General features: G+C 50.6%; 2 protein-coding genes across 3 annotated transcripts; both read right to left on the minus strand.

Moving 5' to 3' along the window:
- Positions 1 to 3: 3 nt before the first annotated feature.
- OTUD3 (OTU deubiquitinase 3) lies at positions 4 to 5,955 on the minus strand. The gene is made up of 8 exons (XM_058161510.1): positions 5,700 to 5,955; positions 4,829 to 4,977; positions 4,075 to 4,187; positions 3,556 to 3,678; positions 3,260 to 3,391; positions 3,062 to 3,158; positions 1,568 to 1,725; positions 4 to 864 (listed from the first exon to the last, which is right to left on the minus strand). Exons 1-8 carry the CDS (start codon positions 5,894 to 5,896, stop codon positions 688 to 690), a joined length of 1,146 nt encoding a protein of 381 aa, XP_058017493.1. The 5' UTR covers positions 5,897 to 5,955; the 3' UTR covers positions 4 to 687.
- Positions 5,956 to 9,553: 3,598 nt separating this feature from the next.
- On the minus strand, positions 9,554 to 16,343 carry YBX1 (Y-box binding protein 1). Of its 2 annotated transcripts, none has more exons than XM_058161511.1 (8): positions 15,964 to 16,343; positions 13,897 to 13,960; positions 12,581 to 12,614; positions 11,660 to 11,749; positions 11,268 to 11,570; positions 10,836 to 10,918; positions 10,470 to 10,753; positions 9,554 to 9,940 (listed from the first exon to the last, which is right to left on the minus strand). In XM_058161511.1, exons 1-7 carry the CDS (start codon positions 16,193 to 16,195, stop codon positions 10,501 to 10,503), a joined length of 1,059 nt encoding a protein of 352 aa, XP_058017494.1. In that variant the 5' UTR covers positions 16,196 to 16,343; the 3' UTR covers positions 9,554 to 9,940; positions 10,470 to 10,500. The 2 variants fall into 2 exon arrangements, with proteins under 2 accessions (XP_058017494.1, XP_058017495.1); XM_058161512.1 differs by having other exon boundaries at positions 10,470 to 10,735; positions 15,964 to 16,342.
- Positions 16,344 to 16,515: the final 172 nt, after the last annotated feature.

A 16,515-nucleotide genomic window follows, 5' to 3' on the forward strand; every position in this document is an offset into this window, starting at 1 on the left:
ATCTTTGGAGGAAAAACGAGCTTTTTTTTAAAGGGAAAACAGCTATTTCATCAACATGGATAAAATTATAAATTGAACCGAATGGCGAAAGTTGAGATCCTGGTGGCTTTGCAGAAGAGCTGCCCACTTGGGGGGGGGAATGTTTGGGGCACGTAAAAGCCTCCCCTGCCTCTCTCTCTGAACCCTTTCGCACCCCCCCCAAACTGATGCCTGAACCAACTGAGGAACAGATATTTCTGGGGTGGAAAAACTCCCGAAAATGTTGTCTTCTACCCCCCGAACGGCTTTTGGAAGGCCCAGCGTTGCCATGCCAAGACTGCCTTCCCAAGAGAGCACCCTCCCCCCCTTGTGAAGCCAGACCCCCCTCCCCACACTCACCGAGAGAACCAAGGGAGACCGGAAGGGATCCCTCCGCCCTCACCAGCCCCCTTAAACCACTTAAGCTGAACCCCACGGCAATCAAAAGAAAAAAAAACGAGAGCAAAACTTTTGGCCAGCGATTCTTCCTATGTTGATGGAAGGAAGGAACCTGCCAGGAACATGAGGAGGGGGATTTGAGCAGGGGAAGGACACCCCCCCCAATGGGCAAAAAATCCCCTGATCATCCTGCCCCAATCGGGGATGCGTTTGTGTGTCTTGGGGCTTGTCCCTTTCTGGAAGAGGCGAACGCCATCCAGCATGGCTGAGTCAGATGCTGAGGGCCGCAAATGTCTTGACCAGAGTGACCTCTGCCTGGGGGTCCCTGACAACCGTGTTATTGTCCGAGGGGCCACCCTTGCCCTCCAGGACTTTCTGCCGGTGCCTGTCCTCCTGACGCTTCTTCTTCTCCAACCGCTGGAGCTCCTTCTTCTGTTTGGTGGACGCCTGCCAGAGGAGGAGAGGAGTGGGTAGGATGGGGGGGGGATGGATCCAGGGGTGGCCTCGGCCTGGGACCTTCAGGAGCCAACTTTGGGGGAAGAAGACTCCCTCCTCCCAGAGATCTGGGGATCAGGTGCTTGGAGTACTTGGGACAGGCGGAGAACCGCGGAGGCGCCTCAGGGAAGGCTGGCAGGAAGGAAGCACCTGAGTCACTGCAGGTGGGTGCCCGGTTCTCTCTGACCAGGCTTGTGTGTTCAGAGAGAGATGACACCCTCTCACTCGCTGCCTGACTGGCTGCCTTCAAAAGACACACGGCCGGCGGGAACAGCAGGATGCAATGCAAAGCGGCTAAAAAGCAGCGGACAAACGGGCCAGCAACCCTCCGGACTTTTGCTGGTGGAGGCGAAGAGGCTGCTGAAGCCCATAGAAGAGGATGAAGAGGGCAGGAGGGAAGCCGGTAAAGGGTTTCCCCTGCTGAAGCAGAGGGTTGGATCGGAAGGCCTCCAACTACCCAAGGGGGGAAACGCCAAAGGTCAGAGCAAGACTGGACAACGGAATCAGACCTCAGCAGGAGGGTTGCTGAGGGGGAAATGAGAAGGGGAACGAAGCGGGAGCGGGCGAGAGACGGCGGCATCGGACCCCCGGGCTGGGGTGACGAAGAGCAAGCAGGGCCGGGAGGGGAGAGCTGAAGTTCTCTGGTTTTAGTTACCTTCTGACCCAGGCGGTTCCTTTCCACAAGATTCCCACGAGGGTTATTATTGTTTTCGACTTCCTGGCGGCCCAAAGTCCTGCCTAGGCTTCCCTTCTTGTCCCACGGGGCTGGCCTGGGCTGCGGGTTCGGCCTGTTGGCCTGGTCTTCCTCTGCGTCTGCAAAGAGAAGGGCAGTGCTCAGCGGCGGGAGTCCGCTGCCAGCCTGGCCTCCTGGGCACTGGAAGCTTCCAAGGAGAGACTGGACTGCCGTCTGTTAGAAATGGCTCTCCTGCTCGGGTGGGGGGGTTGCATGGTCCCTTCTGACTCTGTTATTCTGTGACAAGCCCAGGAAAGTGACCCTCCTTCGGGTGGGAAGCAGCCTGGCAAACGGCCAAAGACCCCGGCCGATTCAGTTTAAGTAATTTGGTAGAAAATATCTGCAGAAGTATCAAAAACCGAGGCAGAGATTCCAATACCATGTTAAGAATCAAGTTGTTAATCTGGTACGGACACTATAAACTGTCTCTGAACAGGATTTCCAAAGAAAACGGTGTCTTTAGCGTCAAGTTGGGGGTATTTCTACTTCTCTAAAAAAGAGTTGCGTTGGCACAAACGGTGATGTTTTGGTCCTGGTGGGTGAATTTATGCCCGTTTCGTTTTTTCTCTTCTTGGGTTAAGTTTGGCAAGAGATTTTCTGGAGGAAGGGCTGGCCAGAAGGTTAAAGAAGTCCCTTTGCCTGAATTAAGGAGATTTAAGATGAATTTAAGACGCTGTGAAGCCTTCCTTCTCACTGAGGTGAACGCCCGTTTGCAAACGCACCTGCACACAAACCCACAAATGACACCAGCTTTTCACCGTAAGAATACTTCTCAATAAGCATAAGTCTCTGTAACAGAGTTTTCCCTGGAAAATTACTCGGCTTCAGCAAAAGTTTCCCTGGGCTCAAATGTTTAAGATTTCTCAGTTTCCCCCTTCTGCATTTAGTAAATGCACTCTCAATTGTTGTGGGTTTTTTTAACTGCCTTTTTTACAATATTTTATTTTTCTATAATATTGTACAGATAGGCCTTGATTGACGAACACAACTGAGTCCAAAATTTCTATTGTTAACTGAGACATTTAAGTGAGTTTTGCCCCATTTTATGATTTTTCTTGCTACAGTTGTTAGAGTGAATCATTGCAGTTGTTAAATTGTTAAGGGAATCTGGCTCCCCCTGACTTTGTCAGAAGGTTGCAAAAAAGGGATCACGCGACCCCGGGACACGGCGACCGTCATAAATATGAACTAGTTGCCAAGTATTCTGAGTTTTGATCATGTGACTGTGGGGATACTGCAATGGTTGCAAGTGTGAAAAATGGTGGTAAGTCACTTTTTTCAGTGCAGTGCTAACTTTGAAGAGTCACTAAATGAACCATTGTAAGTCGAGGACTACCTGTATTATATTTTTCTATAATTTTGTATTTATGGTTCTTATCCCTGCTGGAAGGAAGGAAGGAGAAAGACGGGACTCACGAAGTTTTTCCAACTCTTTCATCTGGAAAAGGGCAAAGATGGCGGACTCAATGCTGTAACCTTCTGCCTCCAGGACTTGGGCAATTAAACCAACGTCCTGACAAGGGAAATAAAACGAGACACCCTGAATAAATTTCAAGTGTCTGAGTTGTTGTGGTAAACAGAACTTCCCACATTCTTCCTGTACAAAACCCTCACCGAGCATCCAGTGGCATTGTGGACTTTCTGGAGAGCGTCGTCCATTTCCTGCCGAGTTTCTTCTTTCGGCTGCTGCCTCTCCCCCTTCGCCTGGGGTGCCCCCTTGTTTGGGGATTCATTTTGGCACAGCATCTGGGCAAGATGAAGAGGAGAAAGTATGTGAGTGTGGCCTTGTATGGAAGGAAAGGGGTCCCACTGGCTGAGCTTGCAGGCTTGGGAAACCCCGAGGAAGGCTGTAACCCACACACCCAGCCACCCTTTTGCCCCAAAGCCCACCGGGCAGCCAGCCAGCCAACCTCCGTCTGCAGCCAAGCGGGAGCCGCCGAGTTATCGTTGGTCTTTCGGACGCTGTCATAGTGCTCGCCGTAGCGATATGCGATATGCAGCTCTCGGGCGTTGCTCTTGTCTGTCCCGTGGATCTGCGAAAGGAAAAGGGAGGCATCAGACGGGGGGGGGGAACTTTGCTTGGAGGGAAGGGATATTAAAACAAATTTTCAACACGGAAGGAGGGAAGGAAGAAAGGAAAGGGGGAGGGGGAAAGAGGGAGGAACAAACAAGCACTGCTAGGAGGCAGATGTGGCCACACCATGAGTTTAACTTCCAGTGTCAACAATGCCTGCCAGACATTTAACATTTTCCTCTTTCGGTCCTATTAAATGTTACAGCACAAGAGCCACTGCAAAGGTTCCCGAAACCTCCTTAAGAGGCCCCCAAGCCTTTCCTGAGTTGGGGGGAGTCAAAAAGTCTCCCCCCCCAATGGCAAAGCGAAGGGGCAGGCCTTCCAATGGGACTGCTGCTTTTCTTGGGAGACCCACCTGCCAGAGGGGGGCATTTTGCTGGTGAATGACGATGTTCACTTGGTTGTTCCTCGCAAAGGCTACGATGGCGTCATTGCCGGCAAATGTGCCCGGCTGGGCCAAATTGGCAACTGGGAAAGATAAAAAGGAAAGGAAAATTCAAGGATGAGACTGTGCAGACCCAGGAGAAAGAGCCTCCATGAAACAACCCAGCCTCCCCCCCAGGGGTGAATGTAAAATGTGTTACTACCGGTTCTGTGGGCATGGCTTGGGGGGGGGAGTAATGTGACTGGGTGGGCATGGCCAACTTTTTTTTTTTTTACTTTTAAAAGCAGTAAAAAACTACAACCTCTTCGGCCTGAAGAAAAAATGCTTTTAAAAGTTAAAAAAAATCTCTGATGATCACGCGGCTCAGCTGGGCATGTGGGGGGCAGGGATTTTTGCTACCGGTTCTCCGAATCCCCTGCCGCCATCACTACCGGATCAGGTGATCCGGTCTGAACCTGGAGCATTTTACCCCTGCTCCACCCCATAAGGGAGGGAGGCAGGCAGGCAGGCAGGCAGGCAGGCCCACTAAGGCAACCCGGTTCCTCAGAGGTCCCTGGAAAGGAAAAAAAAACCAAGGTGGCTCCTGGGTTGCTCTGCAGGAAAGACTGGAGCAAGGGGGATAGTTGGTGAAAAAGCCACCATTGATATTGAAGGATTAAAGGAAGAGCAAGCTGGCCAAGGGGAGTTTCGGAGCTGCTCAGAGGGAGCCACCAGGGACACTCACTGTGCTTCTCAAAAGGGACGTCATCCTCCACGAAGGGCTCAAAGTCTGCCCGCTGTTGGATCATGTAGGCCACAGTGTCCTGCCGGTGCTTGAGGTGGTTCCGCGAGTGGCCCTCCAGCTGGTCCCCGAGGGCCCTGAACAGGCAGTTCCTGGGGGGGGGGAGGACAGAAAACAGGGTGGTCGATGAGGGCCGGAAGGATGGATCGGTCCCAGCACTGAGGGCCCCCACCTTTGAAGAGTCTGGCTCAGGGACTGACTGGCGTTTTATCTGACTTTATTCTGATTATTATTGCATTTATGTATTCTACCTTTCGCTCTCATTCCTTGTTTTACAGATCTTATATTTGTTTTTATTTGTTACAGTACTTATATCCTGCCTTTATTATTTTTACAAATAACAATTTTATTTTGTTATATTTTTTTCTGCTGCTCATTCTCCCCTACAAGGTGACTCTGGGCGGCATAAAATCTTCACCTGTATTTATATTCACTCACTTTTTAGGTTGCTCTCTGGCCACGGGGCAGCCATAAAGTTATTGGATTGGATCAATTTGACTCGTGACTGCCGGATGGGCGGCATATAATTTATAAATTAAATTAAAATGAAATGTAAAATAAAAAGGTTCTAGTCCTTCGTGAGGAGCAGAGCAGGAGGAGACCAGGCCACAAAGGGGGCGTGGCCTAGAGTAGAAGGAGACCTACGTGGCTCTGGGTCAGGTCCCCCACACCAGCCCAGCCCACCTGACAGGGTCGTTGTGCGGAGGGGGGGACTACAGCAGGGAAGCCCCACAAGACGAATCAGCTAGTCGCCCAACATGACGTCAGAGACGCGCCACGTAACCGTCGTGGGCGAGGGGCGCGGCCTGCCTACCCGTCGCCCGGCACTTCGCGCAGGCGCAGTCCGAGCGCTCTCAGCTGCTCGTTGAGGCCGCCGCCGTCGTGTTCGCCCTCGCCCTGGGCCCGGTTGCGCCTCTCGCGGGCCAGCGCTCTCCGGGCCGCCCGCTCGTCCCGCTTCCGCTCCACCTCCGCTTTCCCGGGCCGCGCCCGCGCCGCCTGCTTGCGGGACATCGCCGCCGCCGCTCCCGTCGGCGCGGCCTTCCTTACTGCGCCTGCGCTGCCTTGCGACGGACGTGGGAGCCTATAGAGGGGAGTGCCAGAGCGGAAATGGAATCAGGCGGTAAAAATGGGAGCCCACGTGGCGGAGGACTGGAATTACACCTGGTGGATGGCTCTGGCTTTTCTTCTCATTTCTCTCCGCCCATTGCAGAAAAAGAGCATAAAGAGTTTTTGATCTTTTTTCCCCCCTTTACTGTAAACAAAATCTTGAAGTGACTTAATTCTTATTAAACCGGAATAGAATTGTGGCTGGTTTAAAGCCTGGTGGTGTCTTGCAGCACCCACTTCAATTGAGATTGTTCTGCACACATTTTTATTTTACTCAATTTTTACACCTTTATTGGCAGTCTGTAGATGGCTTACAATAAAATACATCATTTAGAACAAATTTTTTTAAAAAAACTAGCTGGGCAGGATCAACTGTGTCATCCAAACAGCAGGTGCATAAAGGAATCCAAAGTGGAGGTGGGTGATCCAACCTAGAAATAAGGGGAAATTTCCCGACGGTGAGAACAATCCATCTGTGGAATGAGTTTGCCTCCAGAAGTCTTGGCTGCTCCATCCCTGGAGGCCTTCGAGAGGAGATTGGACAGCCGTTGGTTCCAAAATGGTGCCAGGTCTCCTGCTTGGGCAGGGGGTTGACTAAAAGACCTCTTGAGGTCCCTTCCAACTTTCAGGCTCTTCAAACAATGGCACAACCCAAAAGTGGATCAGCCTGGAGTCTTGGCAGGTCTTGTAGGTCGCTCAACCTCAAGTGGCCAAGGGGAATGTTAGACGTTTCCAAAGTGAAGGCATGTTCCGTTAATTTATCACCCTGACCTCTGCCCATTATTTATGGCCTTGTTTTTTTACTAGCCCCCCTCGTCCTTTCCGGAGAAGGGCCACTTCCCAGCAGCTGAATTAAAGCCACTGCAGCCATCGGGATCTTTCCTCGGGATGCATTTTATCAGCCTGGTGGCCTCTAGAGCAAGTTTTATTTATTGATAAATAAACCTGTGTGGTTATTGAGGGAGTCCTGGATCCGTTGAATGCTCCAAACCTGAGCTGTAGCCCTCGCATCTCACACAGCCTGGGTTCCCCCCCCCCACAAGACCCTCGCTTGGGCTATTTCCACAAAGGTTCCTTCCAGTTAATCAGTAACTGCAGCCAGTTAAAGGCGACCCTGCTGAGTTCTTCAGGGTTTATGCCACTTTTTAACCGTTTCACTCAATCCCATTGGCCGTTATCATGTTTGGTTTAAAGATAATCTTTTCTCAGAATGGATACACCCTTCACCTCATCTAACTTTCCCTGGAACTAGAGAAAGACAAACCAGAGATGAAAATTTCTTTCCAAATGGAACTTGACAATGTATTTAAATTTTTTTAGCAAACAAAATACGTCCAGGTTGACGACCTGCTACAGGAACAGAATACCATAGTTAGAAGTGACCTTGGAGGTCTTCTAGTCCAACCCACGCCCCCTCTCAAGCAGGAAAAACCCTAGACCATTTCATGATCCAAGTAGATCCATCTACCTTATGGTCCTCTGGCGGGATGGGTTCTCCTGTGAATGGGATCAAAATCTAGTATTTCGCGCCCTCTGTGGACATTCTCTCTTTCTGCTGACCTAAAAACACTTAACTTCAAGCGTTTTTCTGAGAATTCTTTGTGTTTTAGAAAAGCCCTTAAGGTGTGTTGACCAAGGTCTCAAAGGAGCACACCCATTTTCAGGTGGCAAACAAACCATCTCATACTCGAATTGGTGAAGTCTACTTGGCTGCTCCAACCTGTCCTCTGGTGACCTGCAGCCCAGACCTCTTCCTGCCGGTCCAGGGCACCCTCCCAAGCCTGTCAACCCGATCTCCTAGCAATGCAGGAGGCCCTCTGGCCAGAGAGACGATCGCCACCAAATATGGCTGTGATACACTCGGGGCTCCGGCTGAGTCATATTCCTTTTCTTAACTGAAACCAGCTTGGTAAAAGATCTCAAAGGGGTTTGAGAGACAAGCTTTCGGATTCAAGACGCCGCTTTTCAAAACTTTGAAGCCGCCTTCTGCAGCCTGCTGAGAAATGGGGACTTCTGAGATTTTAGTCTCCATTTTTTCTGGAGATGACCATCTTGAAGAAATCAGATTATTCCTTCCCTTTTTTTTATTTATATGAAAAATGAATCATATGGACAGCTGTCAGTCAAAGGATGGCCACGTAGGGGATTTTAGGCTATTGATTCAATGCTTTTGTGTAGAAATCCTTGAAAAGCCCAATAAAACTCCCTCTTGAAGAGCATCAACTTGTTGGGCAATGAAAAACACAACGCAACATCCGGTCTCTCACCTGCTTGGGACTCCCAGACTCACAAAATCAACCTCCCCCAAGGCTCTGTTTGTCCATGGATGACCATCTACTATTATTTCTCCCCAAGATCTTCCCATAAAGAAAACATTGGAGCATCCCAGCTATTTGGACTTATCAAATGGGGGGGGGGGGAAGCAGCACCTTATGCGTTTCAGATTCTTCCAATTCTGCTATAAGCAGAAAAAATATATTTTCTTGAATTTCACAGTGGGCAGCTCTGAGTTCCTGGCCCCAGTGAATGAGGCTCTCCCATCACCTGCTTAGGAGGAAAGGAGGCCGGAATTACATACCAAACATCGTTTTCTTCTAGGAAAAGGAAAGACAAACTCTTTTTACCTGCCTTGGTAGACACGATTTCTCTGGCCACACCATTTGCTCATTTCCTCTACAGGGAGGACGTTCCCGTTTCCATTCAACTCAACTTCCTAGTCCTCAGCTTTTCTGAAACTCCAAGTATAATCCGCAAACGCAGGCAAGCCTGCTCTGGGAAGATAGTCTAAATGCTTCCATCAGAGTGTCAACACTTTTATCTCAAGCACCAGATCACCACTACAAATGAAACCTTCACATCTAAAGCCTCTGAATTTATCTAAAGACAGCAGCTTGCTCTGATGAACTGGATTATTCTTACTTCTAAGCCCTCAACTGCCATCGTAAAACCACCTGCAGGAAGCACAACATTCCCAGCCCAGAATATTAAACTCCAGGTGGAATTCAACAAAACTCGCTCACAAGCCGAGTGCAAATGCTACAAATCTAGTTGTTTAAGAGGAGGGTGTGCCATCTGAACACACACACACTGTTCCTGACCAATGGCTGAAAATGCAAATACTGTTTTCTGCCATTCTGAGCGGCCAAATACTCAAAATCCCCAGTTGGAGCCCTAAAATATATTGAATGGCAAAACACAACGGAACATGCCTAAATTTGAGAAGAACACCTGGAAGGAAGCATGGGACCTGTTGGTAGTTGAGAAAGGTTGACGAAGACTTCTGCAAAATCCCTCTGCTGTTTGCTCTTTCCCGGGGAGACTGGGCTGACTTTCAAAGTCCCCTTGAACAGCTTCTCCCTGAGAAGGTCATCTCCTCACCCCAAAAGTCAATTGCCAAGTCCTAACCTGTTGTACAAAGAAGTTCGGTCCAGGGATTTCCCAGGATTCTCTTGTAACAATCCAGAATTTTCTCAGTTTACAATATCTCATCCATCAGCACTGCCCCAGACTGGGCCGGACTGGCCAACATGGAATCAGAATCACAGCCAGACCACACTGAGCAATTCTTAAGACCTTTATTTAAGAGATGCTTGCAGTTTGACGTGAAAAAATCAGGTGTATTCATACAAATTAAAAATGAGGTTCTTAAAAATCCCAACTTGACCAGATATATGAAACAATTTAAAAACCTTTAAAGGTGTATTGAGAAAAAACAGGCCTTTTAAAAAACATGTTTGTCGCTCCCAAAAGGAGGAGACAGCTTTATAGGTAAAAATAATAGAAATCCCGTGCTGCATAGATAATGCAGAGAGTTCGAGGAGTTATCTGGTCAACAGCAAAAAGCAAGCACTTAAGGTCTTCCGTTCCAATTCTTCCGTTCATATTTCTTATTGCTGGAATTTCAGATTCTGCTTTATTTCAGACTCTCTCTCTTCTTTGATGACTAAACTGGAAATAGAAAGAAAGCCACAAGTAATAGGACCTTGTCCCCCCACCTCCCACGCACCCTGCCAAAATCCACGGTGGGTCTCAGCTTAGGGTTCCCACCATCCCTTGCCCATCGAAAGCAATTAAACCCAGAGTTGGCAGATTCAGATCACAACCTAAAAGGCAGACAAAACAGGCAATTGTGCACTATTTTATTCCTTCCGTTTTCTCTCTCTTCAGGTGACACCTGAAGCCTCCTCTTTGAGAACTGGGTCAAAGAGCCACTTCCAAGTTCATCGCAGCAGAAAATCGACCACAGGACTCGCCCAGGAAAAGGGCTCCCCCAACAAGAAACAATGGGCTACAGAGATCCATAATGCAGGCTGTTCTAAGCAAGTGCAGTTATGTGGGAGTGTCTGATGCCCAAACAAATTCTATTCTGCATTAACTGGAGGGCCTACTGCGCATAATACAGGCAACTCCCCAGAATCGAGCCCAAAATTTCCATCGCTAAGTGAAACTCCGGCTCTCCTCTCTCTCAGCCACTCACCCGGATGATGGTAGAGATGGTAAGCCGGCATTTACTCAGCCCCGCCCTGCTCGGCCTCGGGAGCGGACGTGTTCTCAGCTGATGGTTCGGCTGCCTTGGTCTCTTTGCCATCTTGTGGTTTAGGGTTCTCTGGGCGTCTGCGTCGGTAGTTGAAGTTGCGACGGTACCGACGCTGAGGTGGCTGCTGACCCTGGACCTCATCTGCTTGGTTCTCCTTGTCTTCTTCGTTGCCTTCCTCCCGGGGCTGTCGCTGGCGAGGAGGGCCCCTGAAAAACCCGGTCACGCTTGAGACATTTCACCTTGGCTTTTACGGCCGGGCCCACTTTGGATGCTGCAGAGCCAGCGGCACGGCCTGCAGGGACTCACCTGCGATAGCGCGGTCTGTAACCCCGATACAGGTTCTGTCTGACAGGCCTGCCTTGTTCCCCTGCACCCTGGTTGTCGGCGCCCTGTGGGATGGAGGAATGAGAGACATGCTGAAGCTGGCCCATGAAAGCCGACTTCTACTGACACAGGAAGGCTCTCAGAATTATAGTCTGGCCATCATGCATTAACTTGAGAACTCCCATTTAAAAAAAAAAATCCACTGCTTTTACCAATTCAAAAGTTGCTTTCGTTCTGAGCCAGCTGGGAGGCCTGTTCCCAGCAGATGCACCACAAGCATCAGCTAAAGTCTTGCAACCCTACTTCCGATTTCCACATACCCAGGAACAATTTTCTTTCCACTGTCCCCCAACCTCCCTCACCCCTCTGAAACAAACAAACGAGCAAGCAATCTGTATAATCAGTAAAAGTTACCTCCACTAGGTCTCCTTGCACAGGGGCATTGGAGTACTGTGGCCGCCGGCCGTAGGGCCGACGCATGTAGTAAGGGGGGTACCGCCTCCTGCGGTAGGGGCGGCGCTGTTGGGACTGCCCTTCTGGCAAGTTCTCTGATCCCTCGTTCTTTTCCCCACTCTCGCTGTTTTGGTAATTTTGTGGGTAGTTGCGCGGAGGGCCTCTGCGCCGAGGGTATCGTCTGTACTGGTTACGGTCTGCTGCGTATTTGCTGCCTTGCACGGGAACACCGCCAGGACCTGTAACATTGGCTGCCTCTGCTCCCTAAAAAGGAAATCCCCCCCCACATTGTGGTCAGTAAGTGTCAGCCCCCTCCCTTTGGGGCTGCCCCCCCAGAAAGGCTCCTCGCCCACCTTTTCGCCTTCAACCACATCAAACTCCACAGTTTCTCCATCTCCTACACTGCGAAGGTATTTCCTGGGGTTATTCTTCTTGATAGCAGTCTGAGGAGGAAAGGAGGAAGGTATGAGAGATAACACGGAAACATATTGGAAATATTCTGGTGAAAGTCTATGTTTGAGAAGAGGGTGGAGACCAATGTGACCGAAAAGTCAGCAAGAAATATGAGAGAGGCAATTGTGGGATACAGAAAATGGCAGAAGATACAGAATAACAGAGTTGAAAGGAACCTTGGAGGCCTTCTTGTCCAACCCTGTGTTCAAGTAGGGGACCTTAGACCATTTCTGTCAAATGGTTGCGTGCTTCTCCAAAGTCAAGGCCGCCTGTCTAATGGCAGGGGCAGACAAGACCAGGAATCTGACTACTAGGCTTTCAAGGATAGAGAAATTGGCACTATTGTTGTGTTTCCTCTCCTAAATCTGTAGTTTTTTTTTCTGTCAGACATGTCACAATGCCGTTAATTTGTTCCTAACTGATGCCTCACACAAAGCAGACAAAGTCTGTTCCCAGTGACAAAAAGCACATGGAAGGTGGGAAGGCCAGGACAAGGACCAACAAGTTCACACTATGCAAAGTTCACTTAGCAGAGCCCATGGCAGACAAATAATACTGAAGAAAGTTTTAAGAAATAAGTAACTATTAAGAAAGCTGCACTTCTGTGGACTTGCGTAGGCTCTCAGAATTATAGTTTAATCATGTATTAACTGAGATTTCCCATTAAAAAAAACTATTCAAAAAACTCAAAAAGTTCCTTTTGTTCTGAGCCAGCAGAGACTTTCTCCCTCAAATCCACTTCTCTTTGTTTCAGAATAAGGCAGAAAATGCTACCTTCCTCAAAAGCTAGCAAATCCGGCTGCGTAAACGAACTATCTCACCTGGTGGACAAACACATCTTCCTTGGTGTCATTCCTGCAAAACAAGGAGTATCCATTTCAGAAAACATTTGACACAAAAGAACCGGCATAACCTGGCAAGGAGTGGTATCACACTTGGACAGAGGCCAATTCAAGGCTGGGCCCTGCCAAGGAGAGAGAGAGAGAGAGCTCGTCCCCAGTCTACGCCCTCCGCTTTCTTCAGCTAAAAATACAGGAGGCGGCGATTAATTTGACGTTTCAGATTTCTTCTTTGCAATCCCGACTGCAATCAACGAACAGCCAAAGCGGGAAAGGTAGGCCAAACGTATTGTTGGCTACATGACAGCTCTCTTTTGCAGGGGCATTTTCATGAATTTTTGATGAAAAGCTGGGGCGTGCACGTGTGTGGACTACCTTCTCAATACAATTTCTCCTTTCAGGCTGATGTTTACATAGGACAAAGAATAAAAGCAGTGGGGATTCCTCTGCCTGAAAGGACCCAAAGTCTTCATAAGCCCAGCCCAGATGAATCATACCGCTTGGCATAAGAGCAAGGTCAACAGCTGCAATCAAGTAGGAAATGTCAACCTTTCCAGGAAAACATTTTGCCAGGTGGTGCACCTCCACGTGGGAACTGCCACAGTTGGGAGGTTTAATTTAAACCCTAACCCTCCTGCCCAGGGAGAATGATTTGCACAGGGAAGGGCAGATCACAGGTGGTCCAGCCGAGCAAAGGTGAAGGACCTTCTCAGCACCTTAAAATACGTAGCATAGTTTTGAGAGGACTATAAAAATAAGGGAAACGCCCAGAACTTGACTGAATGTTAAAATGTTACATTCAAGAACTTTTATTGGGCATTATTTGTAGAGTGCTGGTAAAGTATGACTCAGAATCCAAATAATGCATGATTAACTGGATGCAGAACTTGAAGGCAGTCATCAGAGTGGGTACAATAGGGACTTCAACAGAAATTTGAATCAAATACCCAGAACCACCTTTGTGTATGCGACAACTGTTGCAAGCCTCTCTCTGCTTATTGGAAAGGTCATCTTCTCCCTTCCATGCAAGAAAGGCTCACCATTTGTAACCCTAAGAATGGGGATGCAAACTTATGGTGAGCTTCTAGACCGGACCAGCTGCCACCCAGGTGCCCCCATCCGCAACAGGTCATCTGGTTAGGGAGGGTGGGAACTAACAGTCCAACACACCTGGTGGGGGATCATGTGGGTGATGGCGTGTCTAAATCAACAGAAGCTAGCTACAAACTGAAAGTTAATAACTCTGACTTCACTCTCAAGCAGTTGTAACAAGACACACACAGCCCTGGTCACCTCACCTGTTGATGAAGCCATAGCCGTTCCTTACATTGAACCATTTCACTGTCCCCAAAACCTTCGTTGCTGCAAAAGAGAAAAGGTGCAAGACAGGTTAAGAACCAGCCCAGCTCAAGACCTCTGTCCTTCTTGATTTGGACTTCCCACCTAAGCCCCACTGCATAATATCCATTTATCTTTCAGCTGCTGCAGCAGCAGAGATTTCCCCATCCTAGATTCAAAGGTTTGTTTTCATACCGGCAGCCAGAGGAATTTCATTTCAAAGCCCCAGACAAAGAACTCTCCTGACTTGCAAGGAGAACCTGCTGCTAGAACTGCAGAGAAAAGTCACAGGAAGCCTGAAAGGTTTCCAATACAGAGGTAAGAATGAACCAGCACCTCCAGTGTCCCAAAGGTGCTTCCCTCCCAAAGGCAGATGGACTTTCTTGATGCTTTCTTTCAAAACGTTTCACTTCTCAGCCAAGAAGCTTCTTGAGTTCAGAACATTCTCAAAGAAAGCACCAAGAAAGTCCAACTGTCTTTTTTGGGAGTGGGGGAAGCACTTTTTGGACAACCAGGACCTGGATGGTTGAGACGCTCCAGAGGCATTTAGCCCCTCCAAGGTGCTGGGATTTTGTTCCTGGCCAAAACTGCAGAGAAAGAAGCAGCACCACTGATGGTTCTCTATTAAGTGATATATATATTAATGGTACACTAGCTGTATACCCTCTATTATCCTCCTCATCTTTCCGATTCCCTTCTCCTATTGGTATCTTACATTGCTTTGTTGCTTGTATGTACTGGTAGCCCTCGATTTACAACCGCAACCAAACCCAAAATTTCTGTTATTTTGCGAGAAGTTTAACAGTTTTGCCTCATTTTACGACCTTTCTTTCCACAATTGTTAAGTGAAAAACTGCAGTTGGTTAAAGTGAATCTGGCTCCCCCATTGATTTTGCTTGTCAAAAGGTTGCAAAAGGGGATCGTGTGACTTTGGAACACAGCAACCATCATAAATATGAACCAGTTGTCCAGAGTGTTTTGATGTGACCATGGGGATGATGCAATGGTCATGTGAAAACCATTTCTAAGTCACTTTTTTCAGTGCCACTTGAAATGGTCACTAAATGAGGTGTTGTAAGTCAAGGACTCCCTGTATTGTAAATAGTATACATTAAGGGCATATTAACTATATATTGAATTTTAAGGCTTTCTTGCGGTACAGGGGGGCACCCTACCACCTTTGCTCCGCCCAAAACCCCAGCATGAGCCGGGAGGGAAGGATTCCTGGGGGCCAAATGGGGGCTCAGCCTTTGCAGGCGGGCTCTGCCAAGCCAAGCAAGGGAAACCAAGCCAGGGCCGGGGGAGCCTGCCCATCTCCGCCTCCCCTCCCTGGCAGCCATCTGCTCGGCACAGCCAGCAGCTGACGCCTTCCTTTGCCAGCAGCAACAGCAGCCCCCGCCAACACCCCTTCCCCAGCAGACCAGCCAAGGGGGGCCGTTGCAAAGCCCCCCCTTTTCCCCAGGCAGGCCCCCAGCGCGCATGTCAGCAAGCAGACAAAGGAAGGAGTTGGGAGCCGGCACCTCTGGCCGTGGGGAGCAGGCGGCAGGGCCGGGAGGGACTTCTGTACTCGCCTCCCGGCTGACGACCCGCACCCTAAACTGACCACGTTTGAACCGGGCCAAGATCCGCGCACGCGCAGAGGGGGGCGCGCAAAAAGGGTTCCGCGCGCGGCGGACATCTTGGGCTGCCTCGGCCCCGCCCCCTCCCACGCGCTTTCCCCCCCTCCCGCCACGCTAGGCGCAGGCGCGCTAAAGAGCACGAACCGCCTCAAAACGGCCGCGGCGCGCGCCTAAAGCGGGGTGGGGGGGAAGTGAGGAGTAGGAATGGAAGGGAGAAGCGGGCGAGCCAATCGGGGAAACGAGGGAGGGCGAGAGCGGCCAATCAGAGGGCGGGACGGCGGGACGTGCGCGAGGGAGAAGGGAGGGAGAGGGAAAAACTGAGGGAAGACGGCACGCGCCGCCCGAGGGCCCGCCCACCCTCCCCTCACGCGCACGCGCACCCCGCTTCCCCCCCTCTTTTTCCCTCACCGATGACCTTCTTGTCCCCGCCGGCGGGGGGCGCCGCCAAGCCCAGGCCGCCGTTGGTTCCATTGCCGCCGCCTCCGCCGCTGCTGTTGCCGCCGTTGCTGGGCTTGGCATCCGCGACGGCCGGGGAGGGGCCCGTGGGCGACGCCAACGGGGCCGCCGCGGGCGGGGCGGCCGCCGGGGCCGCCAGAGTGGCGGCGGGGGGGGGCGCCTGGGTCTCGGCCTCGCTGCTCATGGCGTCGCTGGCTGTCGGTGGACGGTGGTGGTGACTGGCTTTCGCAGCAGCAGCGCCGCCTCCCGCGCGGTGTTGATGGTGACTCGGGGGCCGGCCGTGGGCGGGGGGGGCTGCTCCCTTGCTCCGGGCTCGCTGGGCTCCGCTCTCCGCTCCCGATACCGATCGAACTGGCCACAATGGCGGCGCGCACTCACTAGCCACCCCTCAAGCGCCGCCCCCCGCCCGGCGCTCATTGGCCACCCCGCGCTGCCCGTCAGGTGCCGCGTTGGCTGATTGGGCCGCAGCGGCAGACCGAGGTGATCACTGGCGCCTCGTTGGCT

This window comes from Ahaetulla prasina, chromosome 18 (assembly GCF_028640845.1).
Source record: "Ahaetulla prasina isolate Xishuangbanna chromosome 18, ASM2864084v1, whole genome shotgun sequence".
In the NCBI taxonomy this organism is placed as follows: Eukaryota; Metazoa; Chordata; class Lepidosauria; order Squamata; family Colubridae; genus Ahaetulla; species Ahaetulla prasina.